This window comes from Oncorhynchus clarkii, chromosome 5 (genome assembly GCF_045791955.1).
Source record: "Oncorhynchus clarkii lewisi isolate Uvic-CL-2024 chromosome 5, UVic_Ocla_1.0, whole genome shotgun sequence".
In the NCBI taxonomy this organism is placed as follows: domain Eukaryota; kingdom Metazoa; phylum Chordata; class Actinopteri; order Salmoniformes; family Salmonidae; genus Oncorhynchus; species Oncorhynchus clarkii.
Window position 1 is genome coordinate 87,381,594 of NC_092151.1, and position 18,057 is coordinate 87,399,650.

Genomic DNA, 18,057 nt, shown 5'->3' on the forward strand with positions numbered 1-18,057 from the left:
AAGAATATGTACATAAAAAAATATATGAATGGGTGATGGTATAGAACAACATAGGCAAGATGCAGTAGATGGTATAGAGTACAGTATATACATATGAGATGAGTACTGTAGGGTATGTAAACATTATATGAAGTGGCATTGTTTAAAGTGACTAGTGATATATTTATAACATCAATTTTTCCATTATAAAAGTGGCTGGAGTTGAGTCAGTATGTTGGCAGCAGCCACTCAATGTTAGTGGTGGCTGTTTAACAGTCTGATGGCCTTGAGATAGAAGTTGTTTTTCAGTCTCTCGGTCCCAGCTTTGATGCACCTGTACTGACCTCGCCTTCTGGATGATAGTGGGGTGAACAGGCAGTGGCTCGGGTGGTTGTTGTCCTTGATGATCTTTTTGGCCTTCCTGTGACATCGGGTGGTGAAGGTGTCCTGGAGGGCAGGCAGTTTGCCCACAGTGATGCGTTGTGCAGACCTCACTACCCTCTGGAGAGCCTTCCGGTTATGGGCGGAGCAGTTGCCGTACCAGGCGGTGATACAGCTCGACAGGATGCTCTCGATTGTGTCTCAAAGCACTTCATGATGACGGAAGTGAGTGCTATGGGGCGGTAGTCATTTACAGTGCCTTGCGAAAGTATTCGGCCCCCTTGAACTTTGCGACCTTTTGCCACATTTCAGGCTTCAAACATAAAGATATAAAACTGTATTTTTTTGTGAAGAATCAACAACAAGTGGGACACAATCATGAAGTGGAACAACATTTATTGGATATTTCAAACTTTTTTAACAAATCAAAAACTGAAATATTGGGCGTGCAAAATTATTCAGCCCCTTTACTTTCAGTGCAGCAAACTCTCTCCAGAAGTTCAGTGAGGATCTCTGAATGATCCAATGTTGACCTAAATGACTAATGATGATAAATACAATCCACCTGTGTGTAATCAAGTCTCTGTATAAATGCACCTGCACTGTGATAGTCTCAGAGGTCCGTTAAAAGCTCAGAGAGCATCATGAAGAACAAGGAACACACCAGGCAGGTCCGAGATACTGTTGTGAAGAAGTTTAAAGCCGGATTTGGATACAAAAAGATTTCCCAAGCTTTAAACATCCCAAGGAGCACTGTGCAAGCGATAATATTGAAATGGAAGGAGTATCAGACCACTGCAAATCTACCAAGACCTGGCCGTCCCTCTAAACTTTCAGCTCATACAAGGAGAAGACTGATCAGAGATGCAGCCAAGAGGCCCATGATCACTGGATGAACTGCAGAGATCTACAGCTGAGGTGGGAGACTCTGTCCATAGGACAACAATCAGTCGTATATTGCACAAATCTGGCCTTTATGGAAGAGTGGCAAGAAGAAAGCCATTTCTTAAAGATATCCATAAAAAGTGTTGTTTAAAGTTTGCCACAAGCCACCTGGGAGACACACCAAACATGTGGAAGAAGGTGCTCTGGTCAGATGAAACCAAAATGGAACTTTTTGGCAACAATGCAAAACGTTATGTTTGGCGTAAAAGCAACACAGCTGAACACACCATCCCCACTGTCAAACATGTTGGTGGCAGCATCATGGTTTGGGCCTGCTTTTCTTCAGCAGGGACAGGGAAGAAGGTTAAAATTGATGGGAAGATGGATGGAGCCAAATACAGGACCATTCTGGAAGAAAACCTGATGGAGTCTGCAAAAGACCTGAGACTGGGACGGAGATTTGTCTTCCAACAAGACAATGATCCAAAACATAAAGCAAAATCTACAATGGAATGGTTCAAAAATAAACATATCCAGGTGTTAGAATGGCCAAGTCAAAGTCCAGACCTGAATCCAATCGAGAATCTGTGGAAAGAACTGAAAACTGCTGTTCACAAATGCTCTCCATCCAACCTCACTGAGCTCGAGCTGTTTTGCAAGGAGGAATGGGAAAAAATGTCAGTCTCTCGATGTGCAAAACTGATAGAGACATACCCCAAGTGACTTACAGCTGTAATCGCAGCAAAAGGTGGCGCTACAAAGTATTAACTTAAGGGGGCTGAATCATTTTGCACGCCCAATTTTTCAGTTTTTGATTTGTTAAAAAAGTTTGAAATATCCAATAAATGTCGTTCCACTTCATGATTGTGTCCCACTTGTTGTTGATTCTTCACAAAAAAATACAGTTTTATATCTTTATGTTTGAAGCCTGAAATGTGGCAAAAGGTCGCAAAGTTCAAGGGGGCCGAATACTTTCGCAAGGCACTGTAGCTCAGTACCTTAGCTTTCTTGGGAACAGGAACAATATAATTGATTGAATATGTCCGTAAACACACCAGCCAGCTGGTCTGTGCAGTAGATGACTGAATGAATACGGAGTCGGGGCACCATATATTGGTACCTTTCTGCCATGTTTAAGAAGTCAAAAGGCTTTGTTAAAATGGCACCGGAAGAAATGGCAGCAGTTTTACGGGCGCCCAACTAATTATGCAATTATGTGTTTATTTTTGCGTTATTTGTAACTTATTTTATACATAATGTCTCCACAACCGTATCTTGTGGCAAAAAAGAGCTTCTGGATATCAGGACAGTGATCACTCACCTCGGATTAGACAAAGAGCTTCTGGATATCAGGACAGCGATCACTCACCTCGGATCAGACAAAGAGCTTCTGGATATCAGGACAGCGATCACTCACCTCGGATTAGACAAAGAGCTTCTGGATATCAGGACAGCGATCACTCACCTCGGATCAGACAAAGAGCTTCTGGATATCAGGACAGCGATCACTCACCTCGGATCAGACAAAGAGCTTCTGGATATCAGGACAGCGATCACTCACCTCGGATCAGACAAAGAGCTTCTGGATATCAGGACAGTGATCACTCACCTCGGATCAGACAAAGAGCTTCTGGATATCAGGACAGCGATCACTCACCTTGGATCAGACAAAGAGCTTCTGGATATCAGGACAGCGATCACTCACCTCGGATCAGACAAAGATGTTTTCTTCAACAAACAAGACGCACAAGACATCCTCCAAACACCCAGCAGGGCCGACATCCACCTTATTTGCAAGAGGAAGTGACGCAGGTACAGAGGACAAAGAGCCGGATGCCTGGTCAAGACCCGAAAAAGGCGAGTGGGAAAGCTGCCATTATCGTCAGTACTACTCGCCAGCGTGCAATAATTGGACAATAAACTAGACAAGGTACGATCACGAATATCCTACCAACGGGACATCAAAAACTGTAATATCCAATGTTTCACAGAATCGTGGCTGAATGACGACATGGATATTCAGCTACCGGGATACACGCTGCACCGGCAAGATAGAACCTAGTGGCTGGAGACCTTAATGCAGGGAAACTTAAATCAGTTCTACCAAATTTCCATCAACATGTTAAATGTGCAACCAGAGGGAAAACAATTCTAGATCATCTGTACTCCACACACAGAGACGCGTACAAAGCTCTCCCTCGCCATCCATTTGGTAAATCTGACCACAACTCTATCCTCCTGATTCCCGCGTACAAGCAAAAATTAAAGCAGGAAGCACCAGTGACTCGGGTCTATAAAAAAGTGGTCAGATGAAGCAGATGCTAAACTACAGAACTGTTTTGCTATCAGAGACTGGAACATGTTCCGGGATTCTTCCGATGGCATTGAGGAGTACACCACATCAGTCACTGGCTTTATCAATAAGTGCATCGAGGACGTCGTCCCCACAGGGACTGTACGTACATACCCCAACCAGAAGCCATGGATTATAGGCAACATTCGCACTGAGCTAAAGGATAGAGCGGCTGCTTTCAAGGTGCGGGACTCGAACCCGGAAGCTTACAAGAAATCCTGCTATGCCCTGTGACGAAGCATCAACAACAGGCAAAGCGTCAATACAGGGCTAAGACTGAATCATACTACACCGGCTCTGACGCTCGTCTTATGTGGCAGGGCTTGCAAACTATTTCAGACTACCAAGGGAAGCACAGCCACGAGCTGCCCAGTGACACGAGCCTACCAGACGAGCTAAATCACTTCTATGCTCTTATCGAGGCAAGCAACACTGAGGCATGCACGAGAGCATCAGCTGTTCCAGGCGACTGTGTGATCACGCTCTCCGTAGCCAACGTGAGTAAGACTTTTAACATGCACAAGGTCAACATACACAAGGCTGCGGGGCCAGACTGATTACCAGGACTTGTGCTCCGGGCATGTGCTGACCAACTGGCAGGTGTCTTCATTGACAATTTCAACATGTCCCTGAATGAGTCTGTAATACCAACATGTTTCAAGCAGACAACCACAGTCCCTGTGCCCAAGAACACAAAGGCAACCTGCCTAAATGACTACAGACCCGTAGCACTCATGTCCGTATTTATGAAGTGCTTTGAAAGGCTGGTAATGGCTCACATCAACACCATTATCCCAGAAACCCTAGACCCACTCCAATTTGCATACCGCCCAAACAGATCCACAGATGATGCAATCTCTATTGCACTCCACACTGCCCTTTCCCACCTGGACAGAAGGAACACTTACGTGAGAATGCTATTCATTGACTACAGCTCAGCATTCAACACCATAGTACCCTCAAAGCTCATCACTAAGCTAAGGATCCTGGGACTAAACACCTCCTCTGCAACTGGATCCTGGACTTCCTGATGGGCCGCCCCCAGGTGGTGAGGGTAGGTAGCAATACATCTGCCACGCTGATCCTTAACACTGGAGCTCCCCAGTAGTGCGTGCTCAGTCCACTCCTGTACTCCCTGTTGACCCATGACTTCATGGCCAGGCACGACTACAACACCATGATTAAGTTTGCAGACGAAACAACAGTGGTAGGCCTGATCACTGACAACGACGAGACAGCCTATAGGGAAGTCAGAGACCTGGCCGGGTGGTGCCAGAATAACAACCTATCCCTCAACGTAACCAAGACTAAGAAGATGAGTGTGGACTACAGGAAAAGGAGTAGCGAGCACGCCCCCATTCTCACCGACGGGGCTGTAGTGGAGCAGGTTGAGAGCTTCAAGTTCCTTGGTGTCCAGATCAACAAAAAACTAGAATTGTCCAAACACACCAAGACAGTCATGAAGAGGGCACGACAAAACATATTCCCCCTCAGGAAACTTAAACGATTTGGCATGGGTCCTGAGATCCTCAAAAGGTTCTACAGCTGCAACATCGAGAGCATCCTGACTGGTTTCATCACTGCCAGGTACTGCAACTCCTCGGCCTCTGACCGCAAGTCACTACAGAGGGTAGTGCGTAAGGCCCAGTACATCACTTGGGCTAACCCGCCTGCCATCCAGGACCTCTACACCAGGCGGTGTCAGAGGAAGGCCCTAAAAATGGTCAAAGACCCCAGCCACCCCAGTCATAGACTGTTCTCTCTACTACCACATGGCAAGCGGTACCGGAGTGCCAAGTCTAGGACAAAAAGGCTTCTCAACAGTTTTTACCCTCAAGCCATAAGACTCCTGAACAGTTAATCAAATGGCTATCCGGACTATTTGCATTGTGTTCCCAACCCCCCAACCCCTCTGTTTACGCTGCTGCGATTCTCTGTTTATCATATATGCCTAGTCACTTTAACTAAACATTCATCTTTTACACTACTGCTACTCTCTGTTCAACATATATGCATAGTCACTTTAACCATATCTACATGTACATACTACCTACACCTGTTGTATTTAGCGCACGGGATTTGGATGAGTTATCTGGACAGCTGCTACTGCTGCTATCTTGATTTCCTTGCATTTTTTTCTCTTCTCCTTTCTCGGCCAGTCAGTCTGCTCCTCCCCCCTCTTTTCCCGAGCACAGCAGGCAGTTCTGTTCGGAGCTAGCCAAACACATTTCCCTGTTAGTTTTAAATGGCGTCTTTCTTTGATCGGCCCAAATGGTCCTTCTCTCTCTCCACAACTGCCACAATCTAGATCCCTCTCGGCTTGTTATACTATACATTATTAAAGAATTTTAAAAGTATTTGTTTGTACAGTGCTTTCATAAGGAAGATTGATGTTATTTGCTGTCGGTTGCTGTGAAAATAAACGTCAAAGAAATATTGCTGATTATTAGCAATGAAGTTTCCTCAGATCTTTCTGTTGCCAGGATGTATGGTGCAGAGTTGTGTTGACTTTTAAAGCTTAACATTATATAAAACAAATGTAAGAATGTGTAGACGTTGAAACGGAATTGGCCTCAATATTCTGCTGTCGAGAAGTGGAGAATTGCCCAGTTTCATGAAATATCAGAGTTGAAAAAAACAAAAACAGAATATCTAGGATGTATCAGTCAGTCCTACCACCAGCTATTACCTTATCGTCAGAGCAGAACGCCCACTGGCCTATAATTTCTGTTGTGAAAGTAATTTGTAGGTTTTTAACCCCTTGGAACTTCTGGGGCTCTTTGTTTCAGTCAACCCTCCCAGTAGGTGGCGCTAGTGCAGAGCCCTCGCCAGAATTCTCAGTAGCTATGTTTCCGTTAACTTCTCCTGTGATTTTTTTGTTGACTTTTAGACAGTTAGCATGGAAAGTAGATGCAACAATTACCTGCTACGGTGCGTTTCCATTCAACTGTCTTGCGTCAATAAAAACAGCTGGGCCTACTGTAATTACGTCACACCTAAAAATATAAATACATCCGCAAAAATGCAGAATATTGAAAAAAAAACGAAATGGTTGAAGTGATTCCATTATCCATTTATAGCCTACATTTGCAACAGCCTGTATGCCCTCCCACCTATCTGTTTCATGTCTCAGGTAGCCCGTGAAAGCCAGCATGAATAGAATACAAGAATTTGCCATATTTGAATAATTCTCGTTTGCCAACATATCGCTACGGTCCGTACCATGGTGAAACTTGCACTCCTGTAAATCTGAAATAATTGGATGGTGAAACTTGCATCCAGCCAACCAGAAAAGCAAGGCGAAGCCATTCAGGCATTCTTGGAAATCAAGACTATCCTGGCCCTGAAAATAAAGATAATTTTTTGTAGTTTAACATTTTGATGAGACTGAAAAAAAGACTGAAACACAAGTGAGCTGAGAAAAAGCGTTTTGACTACAAACCAACCAACGCTGACTGTAGAACAGAGTCTTCTCCACAGTTGGAGAAAAAAGGTACATGCTGATGTCACTCACCCTCTGGGGCTTTTATAACTGTTTTTATAACCTGCGAAGCCGAAAGGATGTCCTCACGCCGAACCCCGGCTGGCCATGACACAAGAGCATACCTGTGTCGTAAGGTCTTCCCCCAGAGCTGCAGAACAGCTGACTGCCTGGGGGAGGAGAGGAGGGATGCAGGGATGAAGGAAGGGTAGAGGTGGAGGGAGGGGAACGGGAACATTATTAATGAGAACATGTTGGCCTTTTGTAACGGAGCCATTGCCAATTAGTGTCAGTGGGGGTTGCCGTGAGACAGGCCTTTATTGGATGGTGTTAGCAGTGGAGTTCCACAGCTAGGATCAGCCCATCCATTCCGTGTGTTGTGTTCAGGCTGGAAATCAGTTTGAAAGAGTTGCAACATGTGGAACATTCATTCAGAGGTGAAATGTTCATAGGTTTCCATAAGCATTTTTTATGAGAATGACTTGGCCTCCGATCGGCTCAGTCAGAGTATCATTCTGGACTTTTTCCTCCTATGCTTTTGCTAGATTTTTTTAAATCAGAAAATGAACTAACATATTGTACCACGTAAACCATGTGAAATGTGGTTCAATTGCCATGTTCTTTGTCTCACGATGACGGGAAAATGATTGCGGTTGACTATTAAAACTCCTCTACCATGCAAGCCTTTGATCTGTCGTCCAGTAATGTTGACCTCACAATAACACGTTTTCATGTTCCAAGTTATTGGAAGTTCCACTTCCTTGTGTTTCATCGACCCTCTAATCGTAGTTGGGATAGGCACATGAGAAAGGCCATGTGAGCCATGATAGGCTTGTGAAAGAGAGCATTGAAGTTTCTCCAGAGCTGGGGTCTCCTTATCAATTCCAAAGCAACTCCTCTGTGCCTGCATGGCGCGCCTGCCCAGACACTGCCCTCCCGGATACTGTGCGTACGTGTGTGAATGGGCAAATATTTAGAGCCGAAAAGGGCCTCATTTCAGCATAGCCCATTTGAAGATGCAAAATGGAAATCTCTTCCCTCTCATCACAAACACACGCAGTGTGGAGGGATGGATCTGGTTTCCTGAGTGTTTACAGGAAGCTCCCTGTCACACCAGTTCAAACTGTGACATTTGAACTTGGACGTCTGCACAAATATTTGGCCACAGTCAGGAATTCAGACCAAGAAACTATGTCAATTATTCATTCTAATAGGGCTATTAGTCTAAAACATTATACATCATGTTCTGGCTGTCTGTAATGTTTAATGTATCTTGTTTCTTTGCAGAAATAGGACCGGTAACCATCACAACGGATCCAAAGAAGTTTCAGTTTGAACTGAGGGAGCTGTACGTCCAGGTGGGTTCAGGAGTTTATGACCTCCGGCCTCTGACATTTTAGATTGTGTACCCTTCTATAGATCAGAACATTGATCATATAGATCATAAAGCCCTCAGTTATACAGAGCTGTTGCCTTTGTGTTTGTCTGAAAGTTGACCATCCTGGATGCATAACAACATTCCTGTGAAACCTTGGTTTGTTTTCCTTCCTCATTTTCCTTAGCCGTCGCAAACACATATCTTAACAGAAATAACATATCTAAACAAAAGTAACACATATCTAAACAAACACATATTGTTACGAACCGGTCATAGCCCGTAACAAAGAGGGAGACAACGAGGAGATAAGGAAATGACAAACATATTTATTAAATAAAGTAAACTATACACAATTAACAATGGTGTGTGTAGTCAGTAGTGTAAGTGAGTGGATGTGTGCATAGATGGTGATAATGAGGGGTGTTGAAACAAAAACAACTAACTAAAATAAACTAACACAAAGAAGCCAACAGTGTGTCTGCGTGGAGAGAGTCTCCTCGATGTATTGGGGGAAGGTGTATTTATCCCCGGGACACACCTGGGCACAGGTGTCCTATTTCGCTGATGACCCATCCAGCTCCTCCCACCGACATCATATTAAGGAAAACAAGAGCAAAGAGAAATAATTTGGCAGATCGAGTGGGAGGGTTGTCACATTATCTAAACAAAAATAACACATATCTAAACAAACATACATCTAAACAAAAAATAATCAACTGAGTCAGAGAGCCAAACATAGCAACACGAAATCCAAATTCTCCTGCAATCGCTCAGAGGAAGGGAAGAGAGGGAGGAAGTTGTCTTGCGATTGGTGGTTATCACCTCTCTATATGGTAATCCATTATTTGAACAATGCTGCTGAAGTGCTTCACTGAAACCCAGATTTGTCTCTCAGCAGTATCAGTATCTGAGCAGACCAATGACAGAAGAGTGATTTGTGTCTGGGAGCGAAAGGAGCTCTGAGGTGAAACCAGTAGCTAGCGTTCAGATACTGCAGCTAGCTGCCCTGCGAGGGGACATCCTTCCCATGTGCTTGTGCATCCTTGGCGTGTGCTAGCTTGTGTTTGGCGTGTGAGTGGGTTGTTCTGGGCAACACAGTACCCCCATAGAGATCCACGAGCTTCCTTTTACAGGACTATGCTAGGCTATCCTATCCTCACCCCGGTTGTCACCTGTCATTTCTCTGCTGCTGTAGGCTGGGACCAGGTTAAAGAACTGATGAGTTTTAGGACTATCTCATGTAGTTGTATGTAGATGACATCTAATCTAATACAGTTCAACTCTGATGTAGTGAACCTCTTATATGCGTCAGCTCCATAGCTGTACATACATTGTTTATATACATCATACATCATACATCATCATCATTTATATACAGCCCTTTCAATGTCCAGTAGGCTTACCTCAGGTTGGTTGTTGAGATCAGTTGGTGCGGTATATAGTACCTTTTTTTCGATCCCATATTTTGTTACTGTAGAGGGGGATGAGAGTACACATACAGGGGGTGATAGGGTTATTGGTATGGGGGTGGGGGGGATTCTTTGACAGAGGGTGGGGGTGTTAGGGAGTGGAGGAGAGGAGTTCTCCTCACATTCCATCCCTCTGGTCTGGAAACGGGGATCAGTCAGTTCCAGATGTTCCTCCTGGCAACCAGTGCTCCCCTCAGACAGACACGTGCCTCCTAGAATGCTCCAGATGGCAGCTCCCCTGACCCCACAGAGAGAGTGGGGAGGGGGGAAGAAAGAGAGCGATACAGAGTGAGGAATAGAGAGAGAGAAGGGGGGGGGTGGATAGAGGTGAGTGAGAGAGTGGGGTGGGTGGGTGGATAGAGGTGAGTGAGAGAGTGGGGTGGGTGGATGGAGAGAGGTGAGTGAGAGAGTGGGGTGGGTGGGTGGAGAGAGGTGAGTGAGAGAGTGGGGTGGGTGGATGGATAGAGGTGAGTGAGAGAGTGGGTGGGTGGGTGGGTGGATGGATAGAGGTGAGTGAGAGAGTGGGGTGGGTGGGTGGAGAGAGGTGAGTGAGAGAGTGGGGTGGGTGGGTGGAGAGAGGTGAGTGAGAGAGTGGGGTGGGTGGAGAGACAGCAACAGAGAATAAGAGGCACATGTAAGAGACTTTAAGATGGACAGCAGAATACAATATATTATTTCAGTTCATGTCAAACCTATCAAATGCTATATATGTACACTAACGTTCAAAAGTTTGGGGTCACTTAGAAATGTCCTTAAAGAACACAATATCAGAAATACAGTGTAGACATTGTTAATGTTATAAATAACTATTTTATCTGGAAACTGCTGATTTTTAATGGAATATCTACATAGGTGTACAGAGGCCCATAATCAGCAACCACCACTACTGTGATCCAATGGCACGTGGTGTTAGCTAATCCAAGTTTATTATTTTTAAAGGCTAATTGACCATTAGAATACCCTTTTGCAAGTATGTTAGCACAGCTGAATACTGTGGTGCTGATTAAAGAAGCAATAAAACTGGCCTTCTTTAGACTAGTTGAGTATCTGGAGCATCAGCATTTGTGGGTTCGATTACAGGCTCAAAATGGCCAGAAACAAAGAACTTTCTTCTGAAACTCGTCAGTCTATTCTTGTTCTGAGAAATGAAGGCTATTCCATGCGAGAAATTGCCAAGAAACTGAAGATCTCGTACAATGCTGTGTACCTCTCAGAACAGCACAAACTGGCTCTAACAGAATAGAAAGAGGAGTGGGAGGCCCCGGTGCACAACTGAGAAGTCCTCAAATGGCAGCTTCATTAAATACTACCCACAAAACACCAGTCTCAACGTCAACAGTGAAGAGGTGACTCTGGGATAAAATAACACAGACACTGGACAGAGGAACTGCGAAGAGTCGCCTGTTGACATTGAGACTAGTGTTTTGTGGGTACAACATTAACAATGTCTACACTGTATTTCTGATTAATTTGATGTTATTTTAATGGACAAAAAATGTGATTTTCTTTCAAAAACAAGAAGACTTCTGACTGACCTCAAACTTTTGAACGGTAGTGTATATCATTATAAACTGGGTGGTTTGAACACTGAATGGCTGACAGTCATGGCATATTATAGGTATTTTTTTGATAATCTTTATTTAACTTGGCAAGTCAGTTAAGAACAAATTATTATAAAAAATCTTATTTTCAATGACAGCGCCTTGTTCAGGGGTAGAACAACATATTTTTACCTTGTCAGCCCTGGGATTTGATCTTGCAACCTTTTGTTTCCTGGTCCAACGCTCTAACCACTAGGCTACCTGCAACCCTGCATGACAACACATGTATTTTACCTGCTCTAATTACTTTGATGACCAGTTTATAATAGCAATGAGGCACCTCTGGGGTTTGTGGTACATGACCTATATACCACAGCTTAGGGCTGTATCCAGGCATTCGGCGTTGCGTCGTGCTTAAGAATAGCCCTTAGCTGTGGTATATTGGCCATATACCACACCCCCTCGTGCCTTATTGCTTAATTATATCACCATGAAAAGACCCCTATGGTAACACACTGATTGGTCAAGAGTCGTCATAAATGCTATGTAAAGCTTCTATAAAGCTAGATAATGGCATGCAGCAGGGGCGTACAGTGAGGCCGGTGGCAGGGTAAGCACAGGGTATTATCAAAGCCAGATTTACTCACAAATAAACCTTGATGAAGCCCAAGTTCACCGTACAACAGATAGCTCCAACAACCAGAGTGACATAGGCTATTAACTGAAATGTACCAAAAATCTAACCAAATGTAAATACCAATGTAGCCAAGATACACAAGCGATAGCCTCTGAGGGCGGCATATTTTAAACGTTGAATTTTTTTATTTTGCCTTTATTTAACTAGGCAAGTCAGTTATTAAGAACAAATTCTAATTTACAATGATGGCCTACCTACCATGGGCCAAACCTGGACGACGCTGGGCCAATTGTTCCCCGCCCTATGGGACTTCCAATCACGGCTGGATGTGATTTAATCCTGCAAAATTACATACTGCTCATATCACCTCAGCCATAGACCGATGTAGCATCCACAGTTACAACTGATATGTGGCACTAAAATACCAAAATATAGACACATTTCATCTGAATAATTCGCAACACAATCTCCATAGTAAGGATACATTTAAATATTATTTTTGGACGATATTATATATCGCTATTTGACTCCAATTATTTGTAAGGTAGTGTTAGCTAGCGCTAGTCAGCTGTGCCTGCGCCAAAACTCTGGTATTTTTCATCCTATAGCTTGTTCTCCATTTCTTTTTAAATAGTGAACCAACTTGTTTTCAGCATTTTTATTCACATGACTGATCAAAACTTGATTTCTCATGGCTCTCTCTTGTCTTTCTGCAGCAGACATATAGTGAGCAATATGTTTGGAATATCGAATCGCAAAACAATTGCATTATCGAATCGCAATGCATACAGAATCCTGAGAATTGCATTACATTTCGTATCGGCACATACAGTAAGTATTGTATTGTGAGGTCCCTAGCAATTCCCATCCCTACTCCATAGCCTTTCACAATGGATGAATAATTCTTCCAATGAGTGCAAACACGCACACACATAATAATATTATTATGTAAAATATTATTACACACACATATATATAATAAATAAGGTTGTAATGAAATTTCCATATCAACAGTCGAAATGACTGGCTCCGGCGCTCATTGGATGTGGCAGGGCTTGCAAACTATTACAGACTACAAAGGGAAGCACAGACGCGAGCTGCCAAGTGACACGAGCATACCAGACGAGCTAAATAACTTCTATGCTCGCTTTGAGGCAAGTAACACTGAAACATGCATGAGAGCACCAACTGTTCCGGATGACTGTGTGATCACGTTCTCTGCAGCCGATGCGAGTAAGACCTTTAAACAGGTCAACATTCATAAGGCCGCTGGGCCAGACGGATTACAAGGACGTGTACTGCGAGCATGTGCTGACCAACTGGCAAGTGTCTTCACTGACGTTTTCAACCTCTCCTTGGTGAGTCTGTAAGACCAACATATTTCAAGCAGACCACCATAGTCCCTGTGCCCAAGAACACTAAGATAACCTGCCTAAATGACTACCGACCCGTAGCACTCACATCTGTAGCCATGAAATGCTTTGAAAGGCTGGTCATGGCTCACATCAACACCATTATCCCAGAAACCACACACCAACAGATCCACAGATGATGCAATCTCTATTGCACTCCACACTGCCCTTTCCCACCTGGACAAAAAGAACACCTATGTGAGAATGCTATTCATTGACTACAGCTCAGCGTTCAACACCATAGTGCCCTCAAAGCTCATCACTAAGCTAAGGACCCTGGGACTAAACAGCTCCTTCTGCAACTGGATCCTAGACTTCCTGATGGGCCGCCCCCAGGTGGTAAGAGTAGGTAGCAACACATCCCCCACGCTGATCCTCAACACGGTGTCCCCTCAGGGGTGCGTGCTCAGTCCCCTCCTGTACTCTGACACAACAGTGGTAGGCTTGATCACCGACAATGATGAGACAGCCTATAGGGAGGTGCCAGGACAACAACCTCTCCCTCAACATAATCAAGACAAAGGAGATGATTGTGGACTACAAGAAAACCAGGACTGAGCACGCCCCCATTCTTATCAACGGGGCTGTAGTGGAGCAGGTTGAGAGCTTCTTGTTCCTTGGCGTCCACATCAACAACAAACTAACATGGTCCAAGCACACCAAGACAGTTGTGAACAGGGCACGACAAATCCTATCCCCCCTCAGGAGACTAAAAAGATTTGGCATGGGTCCTCAGATCCTCAAAAGATTTTACAGCTGCACCAACAAATTTGATTTGATTCTATTTGACTAAAAATGCAGTTCAAAACATCAGAACTAAATTCTGGCTTGATAAATTCAATGCATTCAAAAAGATGTTGTCTCTTCTCACAATTCAACAGTAGCCTAACCTGCAAATTGCAAAGGAGAATGAATTTAGGCCTTCCTTTACTTGTAACAAGCGCCAAATTATGTAGACACGCCCAAATGTGCACAGCGTACCTCCGGCAATACCCACACAACATGTTTAGGCAATACGCATACGCAAAATATGAAATTGTTTCAATGCAACGAATGAAGCTTCAAGCTAGGCAAAGCAGCGAGGCCTATGCTTACACTGACTGCACGTCACCGGGATGCAGTAAGTAGTCATTAACATTTAGCGCAACAAATTACCAATCATCGACAACCTATACAGGCTATTTATTTTAACCAGGCAAGTCAGTTAAGACCAAATTCTTATTTACAATGACGGCCTATCCACCGGCCAAACCTGGACGACACTGGGCCAATTGTGCGCCGCCCTATGGGACTCCCAATCAAGGCCGGATGTGATACAGCCTGGAATCAAACCAGGGACTGTAGTGATGCCTCTTGCACTGAGACAGTTGGGACCTTTATCTACAACACATCAGTCAATGTCACCGCTAGTCCCTCAACATTCAACTTAATGGAGAGTCCTCTCTGCCCCAGTCCAAATCTGCCTATAGGATTCATAGACACACTATTCATGTGTTTAAATTATAATCTTGTTAATCTACAGTATGCATTACAGATTGGAAGAAAACTCTAAGTCATTACTGCATTCATCCTTAATGGTTTCCAATGTGCTTTAAGTACAAATAGGTGTGGAATCAAGTGTTCTTGCAAAATTACCATTTAGTGCTCTGTTGTACAATGCCAAGAATGTTCTAGAACACTTCGATAGTGAATGTACCCAACATGCTGTATAGGTTTGTTTTGGCTCATCCTAATGGTTCTGTCACCAGGGAGGTGGAGACTGCCCAGAAATGAGCATTGGCGCCATCAAGATCGCCCTGGAGATCTCCCTGCCAGGGTCCTTCATTTACGTGTTCACAGATGCTCGATCCAAAGACTACAAGCTGACCCAGGAGGTCCTGCAGCTCATCCAGCAGAAACAGTCTCAGGTACAGCTGTGAACATCTGGAAGAGATTGTTGAAGAAGATTGAATGTGGTTTAAAATGTAAATATTGCATTCCTTTATTTCTGCCGCTGTGCCTATAGTCTGATGCCCTTTGTGTTTTGTGTATGTGTGTGTGTCTAGGTGGTGTTTGTGCTGACAGGGGACTGTGATGACCGGGCTCACATTGGGTACAAGGTCTATGAAGAGATCGCCTCCACCAGCTCTGGACAGGTGTTCCACCTGGACAAGAAACAAGTCAACGAGGTGAGATTCAGCCCGATTGGAACTAGCTTCTTTAGTCAGCCCGAATGGAACTAGTCCTGTCAGTCAACCTGAATGGAACTAGTCTTTTCAGTCAGTCAGAATGGAACTAGTCCTGTCAGTTAGCCTGAATTAAACTAGAAACATCAGTCAGCCCAAATGGAATTAGGAACTAGTCCTGTCAGTCATCCCAAATCAAACTAGTCCAGTCAGTCAGCTTGAATGGAACTAGTCCTGTCAGTCAGCCTGAATGGAACTTGTCCTGTCAGTCAGCCTTAATGGAAAAAGTCAGCCAGACAGCTCGAATGGAACCTGTCCTGTCAGTCAGCCTGAATGGAAAGACCTGTCAGTCAGCCTGAATGGAAAGACCTGTCAGTCAGCCTGAATGGAACTAGTCCTGGCAATATGCTTGAATGGAAAGACCTGTCAATCAGCCTCAATGGAACTAATCAATTCTACGCTTACTGTCCGCCAAACAGCTCTTGGTTCACTTTGCTCTCAGTTTAGTTGTGTGCCTCCCTCACTTTCTCTTTCTCTCTGTCCTCAAATAACATTTGGTAATTTCAGACATACAATAGTACCTAAAAAAAAACATCTAACTTGGTGGAAGTATGAGTTACCATCATCACTTCATTCTTCTCAACTACTGAGCAGACTGTGGGGCTTAGCTGGCTCTGTCTGTCTGTCAGGAGTTGGGTCTCAGTAGAACACAAACATAGGACTGATCTATGACTTGGTTCCAGACCCAGAACATTTTCAGACCCAGAACATTCTCAGATGCAGAACATTCTCAGACACAGAACATGCAGGCTTGAAATGAAGTGGAGTTACGGATGGTGGAAGGATCACTGGCTTCAGAGTGCCTCAACTTGGCCCGAACATTAGCCTTAGATTTATGTAAATAAAGCATCGCTGGACGGTTTTACTGCTCTAGTGTCGTATCCTATAGGTGGGACCACTCCAAGCCTGCCTGAACTGTGATGTATGTGGACTTCACTGTGAAAGAGTTCTTTAATTGATTGCACAGCTCTTAAACAGATTTATGCATGATGTCTGAGCATTCCAAAGAATGCAAATCAATGGAAATATTATGCTTTTTAGTTAGATTTTCTTGAAGTCAAAATCTTGGACAATGTAAAAATGACTCTCTCTTAGCTCTGACATGGGCATTGACCCACATGTCCCCCCCCCCCCCCCCCTCTCTCTCTCTCTCTCTCTCTCTCTCTCTCTCTTTCTCTCTCTCTCTTAAACATCATTGACAACTGAAAGCTATCCTTTGATCACCCCAGGGAAGGGATTGATGTAGGGGGCATGTGTAGAGCAACAAGGCAATGGTGAGGGTTGAAGATGTCTGGAAGTAGTGGGTCTGTCACACAAAACAGAAGCTGGGGCAAACAGGAGCTGGGGCTCGGGCTGGGTCAGGACGCAGGGGGGGTATCAACCCCTTTTCTCCAAAGACCCTGCACATGTTGGGGCATGACCTTGCAGCTGATAATAATAATAATAATGCTTTGTACAGCTCTAATCATCTGTATAGCGCTTTTCATTACAGAGTTATCTCAAAGCTCTCATAGCTTTATCATGATTGTCTCAGAAATGGTTTGTGATACAAATGTAAAAAGCATATAAAAACATCCTTCCTCTCAATGAAGTTTCTATGTGAGAATTTCCAGAACAATCTGAGATACCAGACATATTTGTGGGTCTTCTGGCATGAAATCTCCCTTCTATGTTCTTTGTGTGTGTGTGTGTGTGTGTGCATATTGTCATCTCTGTGCATATTGTCCTCTCATCCAACTCCCTCTCCCTCTCCCTCTCTCCCTTCCTGTAGGTGTTGAAATGGGTGGAAGAGGCAGTGCAGTCGTCCAAGGTCCACCTGCTGTCCACTGACCACTACAACGGGGTCAGCAACACCTGGCCGATCCCCTTTGACCCCAGCCTGAAGGAGGTCACTGTGGCACTCAGCGGCCCCGCACCTGACATCGAGATACGCAACCCCCAGGGTAGGCCACTGCACAAAACACCCCTTCCATATGACTCTATGATCTTTTCTCTTTTATCACCTTTCATAGGACTGCCTGCTCACTGTTTCAGGCACTGTACTGTTCACTGAAGGCTTTTCTAAAGTACTGTTGCTTTACTATTTGGGGGACTTCTTTCAGTTCCACTCAGCTATGAAGTGCTTTGAAAGTCATGGCTCACATCAACACCATCATCCCAGACACCCTGGAACCACTCCAATTCGCATACCGTCCCAACAGATCCACAGATGACGCAATCTCAGTTGCACTTCACACTTCCCTCTCCCATCTGGAAAGAGGGGAAATACCTATGTGAGAATGCTGTTTATAGACTATAGCTCAGTGTTCAACATCA

At 44.3% G+C, this 18,057-nt stretch overlaps 1 protein-coding gene across 1 annotated transcript in view; it reads left to right on the top strand.

Moving 5' to 3' along the window:
* The window catches only part of LOC139409507 (hemicentin 1), a 242,956-nt gene that overhangs the window by 45,039 nt on the left and 179,860 nt on the right, over positions 1-18,057 (top strand). The window contains exons 2-5 of the mRNA XM_071154768.1: positions 8,367-8,437; positions 15,265-15,423; positions 15,562-15,684; positions 17,513-17,684. Coding sequence (XP_071010869.1) covers positions 8,367-8,437; positions 15,265-15,423; positions 15,562-15,684; positions 17,513-17,684 — 525 coding nt within the window. The remainder of the gene's footprint in view (positions 1-8,366; positions 8,438-15,264; positions 15,424-15,561; positions 15,685-17,512; positions 17,685-18,057) is intronic.